Here is a 17,962-nt window from a genome sequence, read left to right as displayed (position 1 = left end):
ATTTCCCATTTAATATTTGAAATGGAAATGACTTCTGGCAGGAATGCAAAATTGGAGGTGATAAAAAAGGCTGGAGGCGGAAAGGGTGGCACTAGGAGGCTTTTATTTGAGTTCTGCATGTATTCTCTCAGTGACCTTATGCAAATCATTTAACCTCTATGCATATCAGATTTCCATATGTAAAATGTGTATCTCTAGGTATCAGTAGGTTGTTATAGGGCCTAATGTGATAATTAAATCCAGATCTTGCAAAGTGTTGAGCAACCTCAGCTGTCTCTGACTTCAATTAGAATTGAGGGCACGAACCCCCCCTTCAGTGTTCAGATCTTGTACAGTCAACACCCAATTATCCAAGTTAGGGAAGGCATGAAATAACCTGAACAGAGCAAAAGCACAAATACAAAACATCATTCAGTTGGATTATAAAAGTACTTGGTGGCAATACAATGCAAGATAAAAACCTGGTGATGCTGGGGGTACTGGGACCAAAAATTCTGGCCTGGTGCCACCAGGTGCTGCGGTGCTCAGGGCATGGAGCCCTGTGAGCACAGCTGGGTGGCCTCCAGCTGCAAACCCACTGAGCACAGCTGGAGGGACTTGGTGATGGGCTGGGCAATCACCTGACACAGACAACTGAGAATTACCTGCTTTTGTAAAGTGCTTCAAAACCATGTTCACAAAAAGCCTTCACTCAGAGGGTTTGATTTGAAAATTAAGATATTTACTGCTTTTGTGCAGTTGAAGTGTAAAAGCTATTTCAAGTACCAGCTTTTTGAATGCTGCTATATTTTTGTTCTGAACTTTGTACATAGAACAATTATTTGAAATTTTCCTTCAGAATGAGATGAGTTTAGTGGATTGTGAGCAGAACTTTCCCTTCCCCCTGCACTCATACTTTCAGATGTAATGTGGCTTGAAGTTCCCTGCTTAACACTCGATTTGTCTTTGGCGTTTGGCCAGCACACAGTCGTAATGTTTTGTGTTCCCTATTAAAATCTAAGAGTTTTGTGGCTCATCTAGGATAGCTTTGTTTCCAAGAGTTGAGGGGGAGAAAGGAAGAAAAAAAAAACCGTGAGGAGGAGAATGCAGAGGGCACCTTTCCCAGTGGGGATGCTGCTGCAGGCAGGGGCTGGCGCGTACTTTGCCTTTCAAAAGGAGACAATCAGTCATTCTTTCTCCCCCAGCAGATTGTAAAGTATCACAATGGTGCAGAACTCTGACAATGGAGATCAAAAGGAAGAAGCTGGAACAAAGGAAACATAAAGAGCTTTGTTTGTAGGGAGAATAAAATACTTTAATATGATAAATTCCTGTTCTTCTAAACTCTAAACACATGGCCCCTAGGAAGTTGTTCGGTCGCCCGGAATTAATGTTCTGCGTTCTGTTCTGGGGGCAGCGATGGTTTGTAACTGACACACACACGACCTCTGTATCGAACCTTCAATTACGTCTTCTATTTAACAGTTGTCTGTCAAAGAAACTGTTGTAAAATAAAAATAGTATAAATTAAAAAATAAATCCCTCTCCATTGAACTTTGAGTGGTGAAACTATTATACCATTTCACTACATCTCTGACAATTAAAGTTATTAGTGCATTTTGCTCAAAGGCATAGTGAAATTAAAGTCATATATTATTCTTGAATTTATTCTAATTGATTTAAATGAGGGTCAGAAAGGGTATTAGACAAGTTTCAAAATATTGTTAATATAATCAGTTACTAAGAGGAGTATGCACTATTTTAATTTATTTTATTGGAAAGCTTTCTTTTCCCCCCCCACAGATTTTGGTAATTAAATATATATATTTTTTAATTTTAGCCAGATTTGTTTACCACAGTTCAGTAATGCAACCACCCGAAACATTCATGCTATGCAGTGGTGTATGTATGTATATATGAGGATTTATGTTCTTGTCTTTATTGTTGCTTTTTTAATAGTGTTTGTATTCTAGCTGGATCATCTGTCTTGTTTCTTCAGACAGCCTCTTTGATTTTCTTTCTTTTTTATTTTAAATCGCTTTTTTAGAAACGGTCCGTGTATTGGAGCATTGCTGAGATTTTGTCATTCAAAGATACATTGGTGTTCTTAAATGTATGGTTTGAAATGATCAAACATCTACCTGAGTCAATAAGCACTGTATTGTTTACTCTTGCACGTGACTTCATATCTTGAAAGCATGCAATTATGTCTTTTAATGTAAGTGTTTTAAATGTCTTGTTTCCACATTTTATTGTTGCATTCACTTTTTATTCTGCTTTGTTTACGCACCTCTCAATCTGGATTAAGCAGGTCTGTGAATCTTCTCAATGCATGCAAACTGAAAAAGCCTGCTCTAAGGTGAGGGATCCTTAATAGCTTTGTAGCGTTCAAGCTCACTTGTTTTTCCTTTCCCTTTCCGTTCAACACATAGAAAGTGCCTGTTTTAGTACAAGCATTAACACGGTAGAACTTTAATTATTACACCCATTTTTAACATCTTCAGAAGTACATTTTTGTCATCATTGATAAATACATTGCCAGATGTAATAATCATTTCAATTTTGGTATCTGCATTATCTCATGCTAACGTAATTTTTGTTATGGGGTGTTTTATTAGACCACATTGCTGTCTTATACAAGTTAAAAATTGTGTTACCAAATGTTATCTTTTGAAATAATTGAAAATGCTCTCCTTTCATATCACTAATGTGGAAGGCAAATTCTGAAATCCGGTTATATTCTTCCAAACCTGTAAGTTAAATGAATATTTTCTGTCATTTTAAATTTCTCCCCAAGTGACTGTGTCTACTGTAGCCATGGATATAATCGCCAGTCTTTAGCACTATAGCTACTAAAATGTATATATGCCAAAACTGAGTTAATGTAATGAAATTACAATTCTCTTTTCCAGCCACCTGCTAATACTTCAACAACAACAAAAGCCCAGTGAGGAAGTTTAAAATAAAATTTGTCAGAAGATAGCATTGCAAATTAGTTTAAGCAGTGATGGACATAAGCCAAAAGATTTTAACATAATTTTGTTCTTGTGGTAAAAGTAGTTTTTGTACTGATATGAGACTTCATTATTCAGAAAGAAGATAGGATTACACTTTTAAGCTTTAGTCCCACCCGTTGGATTTTATCCACCAGTTCATCTCTTGAATGTTGATAGCTATAAAAATAAAAGCCCAAGCAACATTAAAATTAGTTTAAAATTGCTTCTGTAACTAACATTTTTTACTAACATTAATATAATTTGTTGATTTCCTTAATTTAATTTCAGGATAGGCTGAGAGTGCCTTTTCCTTAGCCAGAAAAAGATGCCAAAAGAAAGGTTTGATCCCGCAAAATCACACAGAGGATGTTTTTGCAAGTACTGTACATAAAGCAGTCTAAGGGCTCATGTTAATAAAGATAATTTATGTGGTGCAAGCATTTTTGGGATCAAGGCTTTATTTTTTAACTGGAGTAGTATTAAATTGGATGGTGTTATGAGATGCAGGAGAACAGTTAAATGATAACAGTATATTATTTAATTTACTAGAGGAGTTTTTCTCGTGTTTGACATTGAGACGACTTGGATAATGTTAGGCTAGTGTAGGAGATACTTATGTTTGAAATAAAGACAGAATTAAATTCTTTTTACTGCCTTTTCCTTTCTCTTGTTGAATGTTTTTTGTTCTGTGCTTGTGTGTAACTTTGCATTCTGCTTGCTCTCTTACGTGACACTCTCCAGAGAAACAGCATTTTTAAAATTCAAGCTTAATCATTTGCTTCATGCTTGGTTTTAATACAAAAATGCAGCACTGAACGTCCGTTCTAGCACTGCATGTTCCAGAAAGTTTTTTGTCTTGCTACCTGAGATGCATCTTAACCTGCATCTGCTCTTTGGGGCTGCCCTAGTCGGGGCTGCTTCCCTCCTTCCTGAAGGCCATTGCTTTGCAGAAAGACTCTGGTTACTGGGCCTCAGCTGAGATGTTGAAACACTCGCCCCTTGCTGGCAAAAAGACATCAGCGAGCAAGAATATATATACATATATATATATATTTATATATTTAGTGTATCAATGGTGGTGTACAGATGATAAGCTGAATATTTTTTGACTGGATAGAAACGTCTGTCTCATTTCCCTTAGTTATGAAAAGCCAGTGCCACTTAGATCACATGCAAAGTGGGACAGAGCCTGAGGAGCTAACTGGGATGACTGGGTAGGAATAGTTGTTGGGGTCTTATAGTGGGATTTGGGATGGTCCTCATGGATACTTGGGATGAGCCCTATGGTAAGCAGAGCATCCCTGGGGGCATATGGAGGTCAAAGGGGAGCTGGCTGGTAAAGGGGCCAGCTGGGATGAGATTGGGCCTTGAAGGAGCAGGAACAGAAAGAACTGAAGTTCTTGTTGGAAGAGGGGCTTTGTGGTTGGGATTTGGGCAGAGGGGCGCGAGTGTTAAGATTGTGAGCTTGGTGTCCATGGCTTCTGGGCCGAGGGAGCTGCTAAAGGCGGTCATTTAGTGGTGAGGATGTTAGGGGTAAAGAAGACATTTCTATTCTGCTCTTTAGAGGTGGTGAAATAGCACAGGACTGGGGTGGGGGAGGTGACCCTGACACCAGGTTCCTGTCGTTCCTGCCATGGGGGCGATTCCTGCCTGGGTGCGGGTGCCGCTGCCTGTGCCTCTGTGCCGCGCAGGGGCTGCAGCAAAGGGAAGAGCATTGCCCGGCTCGGGGCCTCACCCTCAGCTGCTCCCTCTCCCGTCAAGAAGAACTGCTTTAGGGAGAAGTGCTTTGAACTAATGCATAACCATAATATTTGTCTCCTATTAGGTGCAAGCTCTGAGTGGACTTCTCTTAACTTACTAAGTAATACTGCTTGTGTTTTCACTCATGTTTTTCCATCAGAGAGAGCTGGGTATCTAAAAGGTGCCATAAAGTCAAACAAGAGCTCCCAACAGTTATCTTGGCAGGAAGGATGGTTGAAGAATAAGACAGTAAGGCAAGCTTTAAGCTTTTGAGAAACCCCTTGTCAGGTGATGTGGGGAATCTAATCTGTTCATATGTGTAAATAGGAGCCACGCATTTTTGACAAGCTAATGAAGAAATGTGGGCTAGCTCACCATTAATTTCACTTTGCGGTATGTTAAAACTACCTTTGAACTACAGAATAATTGATATTGAAGGATGACACAAAGTTAGCTTGCTGGTACTCAAATTTTGACATACTTTTGACATTCCCTGTAGTCTGAGTGGAGGTGTCAGGTAATATGCTTTCTTTTTAAATCTTTCACTTCTTGTTAAGAGAATCCAAAACTCCAGGAGCGTGGAGTGGTAGTCAGAGATTTGAAATGTGACCTGGAAAATAGATACTGAAGCTTACTCTGATACTGGTTTAGCCCATCTTCTATATTATGATCAAAGAAAAAGCAGTATGTTTGTTTCTGTTGCACTAGGTACTCAACAAAACTCTTATGTAGGCTCTTTAGCCAATCAAGTTATGATTAAAAACAAAGTTGTTGTTATTTTTATCGTCAGCATTCTACTTGATAAGTTTCTCAAAAATATTTGTCATAGGGATATGTGCTTTTACAAGTGCCATTGTAAAACTTGCTCCTTTTTTCATTAGCACTGTTAAGAGAACCAGTTCAGCTGAGCGTGTGTCCCCGGGCGGTAGGAGGGAAAGTTATGGAGATTCCAAAGGGAGTCGCAACCGCACTGGATCCACCAGCAGTTCATCTAGCGGTAAAAAGAACAGCGAAAGGTAATGTTATCAAAATATGAATCTCTTAGTTTCTTTGCCTAACTGTCCTAATGATGAAAGTAGTTTACTTAGTGTAGAGAATATTGGAAGCTTTCTTCAAAAGCTGCAACAGTTGGACAGAAGTATATTTTAAAACATTTTAAACAGTTTTTCAAATTTAGATGACATTTATTTGCCTTATTTCCAAACCATGAACAGTGTGAGAACCTTGAGTTGCCCAAAAAAGTTCATAATCGTTAAATGTGCTTCTCCATTATCTTAGTGGTTTCCACATCAGTGGTTCCTGACATGTAGTTCTTCAAGTTCCTGATTGTGGTGCCTTGGCCCCCGCTGGCAGCTGAGCACCACACAACCACTCACTCATCCCCAGCAGGATGGGGGAAGAGGGTAGGATGTGTACAAGTGAGAAAACTCATAGGTTAAGACAAAGACAGTTTAATAAGTGAAGGAAAGAGGAAGAAAAAAACCAAAACAAGTGTTGGAAAGGCAATCACTCACCACCTCCCACATGTAGACCGATGTCAGGCCAGTCTGAGCAATGACCATCACAGTACAAGGGTCACAGGTGAGAAATGGATGAAGAGGCTTACAATATCTATCCAACACAAAGTGGAATAAAGGGATGCCTGTCTCTGTATGGCTCTGATGATGCTTCTCTGCATGACTGACAGTGCAAGGAAAAGAGAATGTCTTGCTCAAGGGTTTCAGACTCAAGATGGTCTTGAACAAATAGCTGATTCATCAATACTTGTGACAAAGTCACTGTGTTGCTCAAACTGGCTCTTTCCCAGATTTCCTAGACAGGTTTTAGTCCTGGCCATTTCACTTCATCTGTCCTAATCCAGTTTCCCACCACCAAAAGGTGGTGTTGATAGTACTGTCTCACTGCCTCACAGACGATGTCACCACAGGAACAGAATGCTAATGGAGATCACATAATAACTTAATTTAGCTGCTCTGTATTGGCATCAGTGCTGTCATAGGAGTCGCTGGGTTGCTCATGAGCTGATGGTATGGCACAAATCAGCCTCCCTTTCTATCCCTTCAGCACCTTTACTTGATGTAAGGAGTGACTGAGGTTGTTGTGTACTAATGGGCAACCTGAATATGAGTCTTGAAATTATTAATAGTTTCTTGGCTTATGTTTTCAGCTGTGAAGCAAGGCAGCAAGTGTGCAAAGTTTATGAAACTGGTGAGAGGCTTAGCAAATTTGGGAATAATGGAAAAATTAAGAATATCATAACATCATTTAATTGTGTAAATTAAATATTTACACAAACTAAAAGTTTAGCAAGTGTAAAATCATCTTGGCAATGTGCATCTAGGCATGTGAATGAGTTTTTTATAAGCCAACAGAATTCTGCTGGACTGGGCCTTCTGGCACTACTGAAAACTTGTATTTATCTCATCATATGATTTCTTTTTCTTAATTTTTTTGTAAAATAATTATTAGCCACAGGTAGCCTCTGGGGAATGTATTTTGAAGAGATGAGGACACAGCAATGGTACTGAGTAGAAGTGGTTTTGGTTCTGTTTTCAAGATTTTTGTACTTCACTTTAAATTTCCTAAAAGACACATATAACTGCAAAAAAAAAAATCTTTAAGTAATCCCTACAGAAATACCACTTCTGAGAGGAAAACCAGTCTTTTATGGGATTACTTCAGAGCCATGTCTCTTTCTGCATGTGCAGACTTGGGCAAAATTGTTACTAAACCTCTCAGATGCTTCTAGCACAGGGAATTTACACCTTGGTACATCTGATAGAAAAGCTCTGAAGCAGAAAACCAAATATCAGCACTCTTAGGGACAAGTGAGCCTGAAAGTTTTGAAAGGCCAAACTAAGCAAAAATTAATGACCAATGAAGGGACTGCTGAGAAGATAAAAACTTGCTCTTAATTTAAGCTGGAAGTGCTATGACGTGTTGCAATAGTGTGTAACTTCATACAGCTTCATTGTCTCAGGGAATTAATTAAGAAGTTGCCTCTGTTTTCTGTGTTGATCTCTTGTTGCTGATGGGTTTTTCTGAGGCTTTTTTAACTTTTTTTTTGCATATATGTATAACTTCCTGCTCTGCTGCACATATCAAATTTTTGCAACAGCCCTTATTTTGGAACCTCATTTTTTTAAAAAAACCCCACCTTATATAAATGAAACAAATTTCTTATGGAAACATTTGCTTAAAACTTTAAATTTCTATCATTAGATGGGAAGACTTTTCTTTCCGGAATGTGTGGAGGAAGTACAACTACCAATGGTGAAGTGTCATTGCTTTTCCAATTAACTGTAGTTTTTCAAAGAAGTTTTAGCAGTGTCCCTTCTCCTTGTATGTTATCGGGTTTTTTAACAAAAAATTTCAATTCTCCAAAAGGCAAATTCTGTTTATGTTCTGCAGTAGAAGATAAACCTGTCAAAACCTAAGTATGGGGCTTTGCAAAATCTCTTTTTTTTTTTCCTCAAAATATCGCTGAGATCCTGCTACCTGCATAAAGGGATAATTATCTGAAATCAGTTTTATATTAAAACTACTGAAGAAATTAGGTGAGATTATTAATTAGATTGTTGTTCATTTAAGTCAAGGAAAGATATGACTTCTAGCAGCTACAGAAGTGGTACTGTGCACTTACAGCGAGTTCCAAAATAGCTGAGAAATAAAACATTATGACAGAGCTAATGGTTATCTGCAAAATTGTTTTTGAGGTAAATTTTTAATTTTTTCATACTGTTGTAATAGAAACCCAATGATTATATCATTCTGCAGTGGTTAGGCCACAAAGGGTTGAGCAACAGCACTCATCAGAAATCACTTATTTTGAACTCAAGAGTTTCAGGAGAGAAGAGACATGATGCTTAATAATGTGCCAGGGTCCCAAGGAACTAATGGAGAGCGCCTGTTAGGTTACCTTAGCTGGAGATCGTGGTGTTGGTGCTGCTGTGGGAATAATCATTGTGTGGTGGGAGTTCTCCCTGATTTCTGTCACGTGCAGCCCCAGGGTGTTCAACACCACAGCTCTCACCACCTGGCAGAACATCCTGACCCTGTGGAACAGGCTGGGGAAAGACTTTTGCATCCTGTTGCAGCTGGACCATCGTGCAAAACATAAAACAAGTGTCATGGGCCTAAAAGAAAAATGAGCATGATTCTGTATGCTGGGAGCTAAGGGTGTCCTCCTAAAGCTAATTGTATGTGTGAAAGAGTGAGGAAGAGGGTGTTATTTAATGATCTACTCACAGCCCTATTATTTATGTCATTGATCCTCAGGGGTCCCTTTCAGCTTGAGATAGTCTATGAGTCTATGATTCTGGGTCTCGTCTGCAGATGAAACATAAAGCAAAATGCATGCCAGGAATCTAAACAGGCAATCGTAAAATCATTATTTTTCTAAGTATATATAGTTATGTGTCATTGAATCATAGAATGTCCTCAGATGGAAGGAACTTACAAGGATCATTGAGTCCAGCTCCTGTCCATGCATATGACAACCCCACAGTTCACACCATGTGTCTGAGGGTGTTGTCCAGTCTCTTCTTGAACACTGTCAGGCTTGGGGCTGTGACACCTCCCTGGGGAGCCTGTTCCAGTGCTCCTGCACCCTCTGGGTGAAGAAGCTTTTCCTAATGTCCAACCTAAACCTCCCCTGGCACGTCTTCCTGCCATTCCCTGCGGTTCTGTTACTGGTCACTAAAGAGAAGAGATTGGTGCCTGCCGCTCCTCCTCCCCTTGTGAGGAAGCTGTAACTACAATGAGGTCTCCTTTCAGTCTTCTCTTCTCCAGGCTGAACAAACCAGTTGATGTTAGCCACTCCTCATACAGCTTCCCCTCCAAACCCTTCACCAACTTTGTAGCCCTCTTCTGGACACTCCATAGTAGCTTAATATCTTTTTTATACTGTGGCACCCAGTTGTAGTTTGTTACACAAAAACATAATGTTATAGAAAGCTATTTTAAGAACCTTTAGGCATAAGGAGTAAGGAGATGACCATGATCTCCCATTCTATGATGAGGTGCCCCAACTCCCTATGGCTATAAGCCAAAGATAAGCCTTTCTAAATGTTAGATAAGTAGGATGTGACTCAAGTTCACAAAAAAGGAAGAGTACTCAGAACTCTGAGCTGCGTGTGTGGTTAGGGCTTGTATAATTAGAAAGTACACATGATTTGCTTTATTACTGTCGTGAATCATCCTTTCACATTAGCTTGATTAGCTTGAGTAAGTCAGCATGGTCTCTTCAGAGCTAGGGACTCTTTTGTCTCTAATATGGCAGCATTTCTGACTAGTGCTCCGTCTCATAAAGTTTTGATTTTCTAAAAATATCTTCATTCATAAAAGAAAATGTTAATCTTGGTGTTAACAGCGGCAACATATCATGTTATATATAGACGAGATTGGTTGTGTCCGCCAGCTTGATGCATGAATTCTGATGCATGATTAATACCAAGGCTGATACTATGAAAAGCTGCTAAATTGATAGTTAGGATTGGTAGAACTAATTTTTTGTTTTGTTTTTGTTTTATCATTAAGTAAATGTATTACTCTTAATATAACTGTCGAATCGCGACAAAAGGAAAAATACTGTAAAATTATTTGGTACAACTTCTATTGTAGAGAGAGAATTTTTTATGCTTAAAAAAAAAAATGTGGGCAAGAACCCAACCCAGTTTTGTTTCTTTTTTTGGTTTCTCTTTATCTGCCCACTGCAGTCTAAGAATGGATGCGGAGATGGCATCACAGCTCTAGGAATACTAAATACTTCAGCATTTCCCTGTCAGAATGGCAGGGCTTTCAACCCTTTTGCGATCACCCTAAGAAACACACAACAGTAATCTGATATGTCAAAAGTTTTGCTGAATAGAAAGAAAATGGATCTGGGAGGACAAATAACTGCATTCCATAGCTTTGTGTCCCTTCCATGCTTCAACAGAAACAACACCCTCAAGCCTCATTATGCAGCAGCAAAGGACAAAGAAAACAAAATGACTGGCATTTCTTGAAAAATAAATGGTTCTTCTGGCCAGGGTAGTACTATCCAGAGAGCTCCATAGCTTTTCTGCCTCTTCCTTCTCCACAGCTTCATGTATTTTCCCCTCAAGTTCTGCCAAATAATTAGACAAAAAGATGAACCATTTCAGGTTGTCTTACAAGCATCAGTACAGTGAGAAAGAAAAGATGTTTTAATCATGATGGATTTGTACTTTCTGGATTTTACCAAGTACTGTCATTCACAAAGGTACAATTGTGAAGTTCCATATTTTCTGTAAACTCTCTGTAGTGTGATTCCAGCTTTGGTTTGCTCCCTGGATCCAGAGGGAACAAAGCGATGAAATAACCAAGCACCCACACATGCACTGATCCAGTAGCCCCCCCCCCCCCGCTCCACATATGCAGAGAGATATTGAAGTTAAGAACGTATTCCCAGCTTTTTATTGTAGTCATAGACTTCTTTACACTAACAAATCTCACTGACTGGAAACCAAAATTGATGCAGCTACTCATGACCAGTTTCTGTGTTCTCCTGTAACTGGGCTGACTCTGCAGGAGAAGAGGATTTGATAGTTAGTGAAGGAAAATATATAGTTCTGAGGATGTAAGGAAAACTGAACGTAAAGTTTTAACACCTACCATCAAGGAACCACAATGTATACTGGTTTTAATTGTGTGACTGGGGATTTACCTTGTAAATAATTGAACTGAAAAAGTATTTTTTTATTTATAAGTACACACACGCAAAATATTAAATATATTTTCTATTAAATTTTAAATTTTATATTGATACCTTTATATGTGCAGACTGTATGTACCTGCTTTTTTAAAATAGAAATTTCTTTGTTATTTTCACAGCAAACCCAAGGAACCAATGTTCAGTGCAGGTAGGAACTTTTAACGTTTTTAAGAAAACAACTGTGATAATAGATTTTTTTATTCATTCTTTTTTTTTTTTTTTCTGTGGATGCCTAGCAACTGGTATTGGGAATCTAAGCATGATACTTTCAGGTTAATGATGACATATTTTTTAAAAGTTGATCAGTTTGCTCTACTTTTTATTGGCCCAATAGGTTTCTTTTACAGTTAGGATTCTTTGTAAGAAGACAAAGAAGAAAAAGGCTGTGTCTTCTTACCCCAAATATGTCTTCGCTTTCAAAGCACTATGAAGATTTTGTTAATTAAAGCATCTGCCGAGTTCAAGCTATGATGCTGTCACGTTAATTTAGTCATAAAAGGGAGCCATCAACTACTGTTAAAGAATGCCACATCTGTCCCAATGCCTCATAATAAAATTTGTCAAATTACAAATAAAAAAGGTGTTAGAGTTTTGGAGGTCTGTCTTAATTTGAAAACCACTCTAGTTTTTCCTACTTATGTATTATCCTTGTAAAAAGATTTCAAAAGTGAAATAGTGGGTATAAGCGAAAGGAGAATTCGTCCTTGTCATGAGACATCTGCAAACTTTTGAACAATCATAAAATACAGAGTGGAATAACATACGCAACAGTTATTTTTGTTCTGAAAAATCAAGAACGACTCATATAAAAGCTTTCTTTTAATGAAATAAGGAAAGATCCTTTTGATTTACCAGATGTATCATATTCTTTTTGTGTATAGTTCTGTAACAGTAATCATACATTAAGCTGAAAAAGTAGAAAATCTTTTGTTTACTGAGCCAATTGATCAGCATCCAGCAACGCTCTTAAGCCATACTTCAGGGTTTAGTGTAATTGATTTTGAACTCAATATATAAAACTAAGTAAGTGCTTAAGTATTTCGTGGCAATACAGTTACAGTGTATATCCCTTTCATGAAAACTGTTGGTTTAGAAAAAGAAAACTTCTGATTCACACAGAATAGAGTTTTCTTGTGTAACGTTTCTTCTTCCCTTGTACCTTTTAAGCAAAGATATTTGGAACAATTTTTATTCTAACACTTTCCCTCTAGATAACGTTCAGTAATTAAACAGATGTGACACTACTTTTACCCTTCTCACCAGAACAAAATTCCTAATGCAAGTGATTATTTTTTCCTAAGAAAGTTATACTTAATATTTTACTTACTTTAAGCATATAGTTGCATAATGGAGCTTAAGCTAGTATTTTAATGATAGAAGAACTAAACAGGGTCCCTAGCTGGAGGAAAAGGGTTTTGACTGTAATTACCTGACGTATGGCATGGAATGCGGCTCAGGGTTTTTCAGGCACCAGGTTCGCCTCCAGAGAATGCAATGGACAGCGGGTAGAGCAGGTATTTAGTGAGTTTATTGTATTCAAACACATCTTTATCCAGCCCTTCTGTCTCTGTCTCTGTAATCACAAGGGAAACGCCGTGTGACCCACTGCAAAGGTAGGCTTCACTTCCAAAACCTCATAGCTCTCTAAGCAAACGTGATACTGGTGGGATAAAAACTCAATGTACCAACAGCTGTTTTCTAACTTTTTGCACATTTTGCAATGTTAAAACTTTCCTAATTCTTTTGACTGAGACAAAAACATTATACCATCTGTTATACAGTCAACTGAATTATAACCCACAGAGGCACTTTAATAATAACAAGGGGTTATAATTTAGATTCCTGGGGAATTTTTCAGAAGAATTTGAATTAGACAAAATATGTTGAGAGAGCTATATGGCAACACGTGGATGTTCACTGTGTTGGAAATGGTGTTCTGCACTTCTGCTGAGATTCATATAGAATTTGCCCCTTTATTGGCTGTTCCGCTGTTAGCCTAACATGGTTATAGAAGCCTTGTTTTTCCCTTGCTTTTTCTTACTGAGTAGACTGTAGATTTTTCTGAATGTTGAATAAACAGACCTAGGCCTCCAACTAATTTCTCAGTGCTTTTTGCTCAATGTCATAAAGCAGAGTTACATTTGGTAAACATATCGTATTGTTTTCTAAAGCTTTAGCTAAACTGTGGTGTAAATATGCACTTTTTTGATGCATGTTTATGTCTGTGATATAATCACAGATTTGTCTTGCTTTTTAGAGATAGCCAAATCCTGACAGTTTTTCCACTAATCAGCATCTTTCAGCTTTGCAATGAATCTAAAATTTCACAAAGCAAAGAATGTTCGTTCTCAAGGCAAAGTCTTTTAGAGAGTCTCTACCTCTGTGTATTCTTTGTACAATTTTATGGCTGCAATTGGCAGTGGTCTCCTTTGCAGATCCTGCTAGCATTCATGTGCCTTCTTAGTTCAATTCAGTAACTGTTAATTTTTGCAGTTATTTTCAGCAAAAATTTGACATTTACAGATTTGCAGATGTAAAAGATACATTTGTCTTAAAGTTTTACCATTTGTCTGTCTTTGTATTTTGATGGTTGTCTGTCTTTACATCTACATCTTCACATGTAGAGCTCTGCTGTCTTAAAACCTTAGTTATGAAAAGTGCAAAGAAAGGGATGTAGGTTGATTACGTAGATGGTACATTTGGATTAGCAATAAAAATAAGTACAGATGGAATTAACATTACCAAAATTAGAAATAAATAAACAGTATGTATTTTGGTGCCTGACCTAGTCAGCATAAGTTCCTCTTTATAGTAAGTAGAGAGAGAGGTGTCCTGAAGGCATAATTTCTATACTTGGTATTATATATTTGGTATAATTTACTATTCTTACTTTTGGACATCTGCTTTAAAGTGTGATTAATTTGTCCAAAACTGCCTTTTTCCCCCTATTTACTCTAAAAAGGAGTTTTGAGTGACTAGGTCAAATACTTCCACTGTACGTGGCTAAATATGCAAGTTTAATGAGTCCCATAAGTTTCAGGTAAGAAAAGCAGGTCAATTAATTAAACTTTTGTTCATTCCCAACTTTTGATAAGCACAGTCAGTGGTTGTCATGGCTGAAAATCTGTTGACTTCCGGTGCACCAGTATCAGTAATATTGGCATGTGCTTCAGGCTTATTAAATAGATGCTGCATGCGCATGCAAACAGTGCTGCAATGCTCTGCTATTTAATGCTCTACCCTCTATAATTTATTTTCCAATACAGATCTATTGGAGTAGATATTTAAAAACAATTCCAGTATTCTAGCATTTTATCAGGCATCTTAAGCTCCAACCATCTGTCACCATTATTTTGCCATTATTATTGCTTCTTTTTAACATTCAGTTTTCTGTTGTTTTCACTATATATATGAATTCTGTAAATGAAGCTAGAGAGCCCTAGCTGTAACCTTACTGTGACAGATCAGGTAAATCTTTTTCCCAAATGAATTAGTGTAAAGGCAGAATTTGCATATATTTAGGTAATACAGCATAGCTATGATGTTTATTTGTTCAACCATTCATTTTTATTAATTTAGTCAGGATTTGCAACATATGCATATTGCCAATTAAAATAAAGCCTTAGGTTTCAAAATAAAAGAATAATGGTATAGTTGTAATGATGCTTAACGATTCATAGCGTAATTTTAACAGTTCTAAATTTTACAATTTTTTTCATTTACATGATTTTGTTACTTCTGCCCTTCCATTTCCTCTGTGCCCACGATTATTCTGTCTAGTAACTCTACAGATGTCACTGACTCCAAAACTGCTTGATTCGCATGAGAACAAGGCTGAACCCCTTGATCTGCCGATGAAGCAGCAAGAGCCAGCACGTTCTGAATCTGGACAAACTTCACCAGAAGTTCACAGGACACCCACTTTGGCCTTGCCAGTTCCCAAAAGTCCTAGTCAGACCTTCATGGCATTTCCCAGATCTCCTAGTTTTATAAGCCCCATGAAGTCCCCAAGTCAGTACTTCCAGATCTGTTATTAATCCCTGCTTCTCTTCCCCAAAAATATTTCTTACCAGTTCAACACATTACTTTTAGTATTTTCTTCTAGAAATGTTTACTTCTGTCAACCAATTAAGTTTTTGTAGCTTGTCTCCTGTATGTCTTTTTCCTTTCTTTTAATTTGCTGTCAATGTTGTCATTCCTTTTTCAATGTTTAGTAATTCTTTAAGCTTATATCTCTTCTGCATGTACATCAGCATGATTCCTTTTACTAATTGTTTGTGTTCCTTATTTCGAATGTATCTCTAACACTGTATCAAGTGTAAAGTGTATCTTTACACTGAGATGCAAAGAATGCAACTGAGTTGGAAAATACTTTAGATGCTGATGCTCCGCTGTAAATATTGATTAAAAAATAAAATTAATTTTAAGTGGTATTTCTGCGTTAATTGTAATCTTTGATGTTTCCCCTTAATTTTTAAAATTTAAAAACTGTAATATTGTAACAGTATTTTTCACCAAAAAAGTTTTTATTTCAGTCCTTTCAGTTTTGTAGTTCTTGATGACATTGTTAGTCCTAATTCTGCTGCTCGAAATATTTAGAGGAAAAAGGGACTTTGTATGTTTTACAAAAAATCTGCTTAGTGATTATGGTTTAGAGGAAAAAAAAAACAAACCAAACAACAAACAAACAAACCACCAAAATTTAATTTCTAAGTTTGAGATTGCATGTCATTCTGTAATTGTAACGCACCAAACTGTTAAGTGGGAAGGGATGGAGGAGCACTGCAGTTCTCCACTGATGTCTCTTTTGTGTAACACTAAACATTTCTGACCTTTTGTAGAGGAAGGATACGTAAAAATGTTTCTTCGTGGACGTCCCGTTACTATGTACATGCCCAAAGAGCAAGTGGAATCTTACAATTTGGAAGCAAAAGTAGAACTGCCAGCCAAGAGGCTTAAACTGGAATGGGTGTATCCTTTCTGTGCTAGAGAACTACTGGAAATCAATCATTTCTTAATGATTTGCTTTAAGTGATTTTTCATGCCGAAGTATAGCAAAATTAAGATCTTTATTAATAGGGTTCATTTCGTTAGTGAAGTGACATTCTGTTGAAACAGGTCTTAATTTCTTGAAGCTGCTGTTCTGCACCTTGGGAAGTGCAAGGGGGCAGCTTAGGAAGGATTTTGGTTAAATGTTGCCTGAAGGTTAAGTCTGAAGCATGCTAATTAGCTAAAGATTAAACTAGGCATATTGTAAGAATGTAGTGAGCTGTGATTATTAATTATAGTATGCGTAAAGCAAGCTCAGTTTATTTTGCCGATTCTTAGTAGTAATTTATCATTTTAGACTGTGTTCATTTAAAATGTGCATTATTGTTCTTTAGAGGATGCCAGAATCAACTCAGTACCTGAGTAAGCCTGGAACGGAAAAGCACTTTGCAACTGATTTATTTATTGCAGCTGGTGCTCAGCAATGTAATTCTTAAGATACCATTTATAAAATAGTATTTGAATTTCGATTTTTAAACTGTGTTTGAGCACCATAAATACCGAACAACCATAGTTTTCCACTGACTTCTGTGAGTGGACATACCTAAAGAATTCTGACTTGAAAGAAATCAGTGTTTCATTACATACAGAAATTTTGACATTTAAATATAATGAGAAAATATTTTCTTTATTGAAAAAAGAACTGTAATTTCATTTTTGTATCATTTTAGTATATGTAATAGATGATTCAAGATAAAATATAATCACAAGATCTATCTTTTGAGAGATGAAGTCTTCATAAGGTTTTCTATTTTAAGAAGACGACTTTTTTGGCCCCACATGGTACAAATAGGAAGTTGCTTTGTCTTCATAAAAAAGAAGACAGGCTGCATATAGTCTTTCGCGAAGTTGTATAAATAGAACTGCATGTGGTTTCAGAATGCACACAGAGAGTTTCCAAAAGTCCCATTGTATTCACAAGAGATTAATGACAGATTTAGTTACCATTCTTATTATTCGTGTTGCAGCTGAGCCTGTGGGTTCTACCCCACTCTGCTGGAACTGCATAGGATACAGGAATAACTGAGGATGAATTTAAAAACCAAAAATCCACAAAATTAATTAAACATCAGAGATTAGAGTGAGAAATACTGCTTGCAGCATTTTACTTTCTAATTGTTGTACAGGCTCTCACCGTATATCACAACAGAGCTTAATGATGCCTTTTTCCACTTGTACGGTGTAGGGATGATACGGGATAAAGCATTAGGATGCTGCTGAGACAACAAAAATGAAACAACAGACTCTCATTAGCAGTGTGTAGGTGGAAGCTGAAGTTAATATTTCAGACTATTATGGGAAATTATAATTAGAGTAGGTCATGATTTCAGTCTCATTAGTTTCTCATTTAAGCTCACTTAAATGACTGAATATTTGCCAGATGGAGAATTGTTTTTAGTTTGGATATTCATATGTCCTTCTAGGTGTGTGTCTCTATGCCCAGCAGAATCCTACATATAAA

The 17,962-nt window shown here is 37.3% G+C and overlaps 1 protein-coding gene across 13 annotated transcripts in view; it reads left to right on the top strand.

Moving 5' to 3' along the window:
• EML1 (EMAP like 1) overlaps positions 1 to 17,962 on the top strand; it is a 130,282-nt gene that overhangs the window by 83,182 nt on the left and 29,138 nt on the right. For 4 of the 13 annotated variants that reach the window (XM_065063513.1, XM_065063508.1, XM_065063506.1 and 1 more), the window contains 5 exons: positions 2,291 to 2,338; positions 5,597 to 5,731; positions 11,571 to 11,599; positions 13,038 to 13,064; positions 16,293 to 16,422. In XM_065063513.1, coding sequence (XP_064919585.1) covers positions 2,291 to 2,338; positions 5,597 to 5,731; positions 11,571 to 11,599; positions 13,038 to 13,064; positions 16,293 to 16,422 — 369 coding nt within the window. The remainder of the gene's footprint in view (positions 1 to 2,290; positions 2,339 to 5,596; positions 5,732 to 11,570; positions 11,600 to 13,037; positions 13,065 to 16,292; positions 16,423 to 17,962) is intronic. The other 9 variants (XM_065063516.1, XM_065063507.1, XM_065063512.1 and 6 more) reach the window with 3 other exon arrangements.

This window comes from Columba livia, chromosome 5, assembly GCF_036013475.1.
Source record: "Columba livia isolate bColLiv1 breed racing homer chromosome 5, bColLiv1.pat.W.v2, whole genome shotgun sequence".
Classification (NCBI taxonomy): Eukaryota; Metazoa; Chordata; class Aves; order Columbiformes; family Columbidae; genus Columba; species Columba livia.
This window is presented reverse-complemented; position numbering and strand designations above follow the sequence as displayed.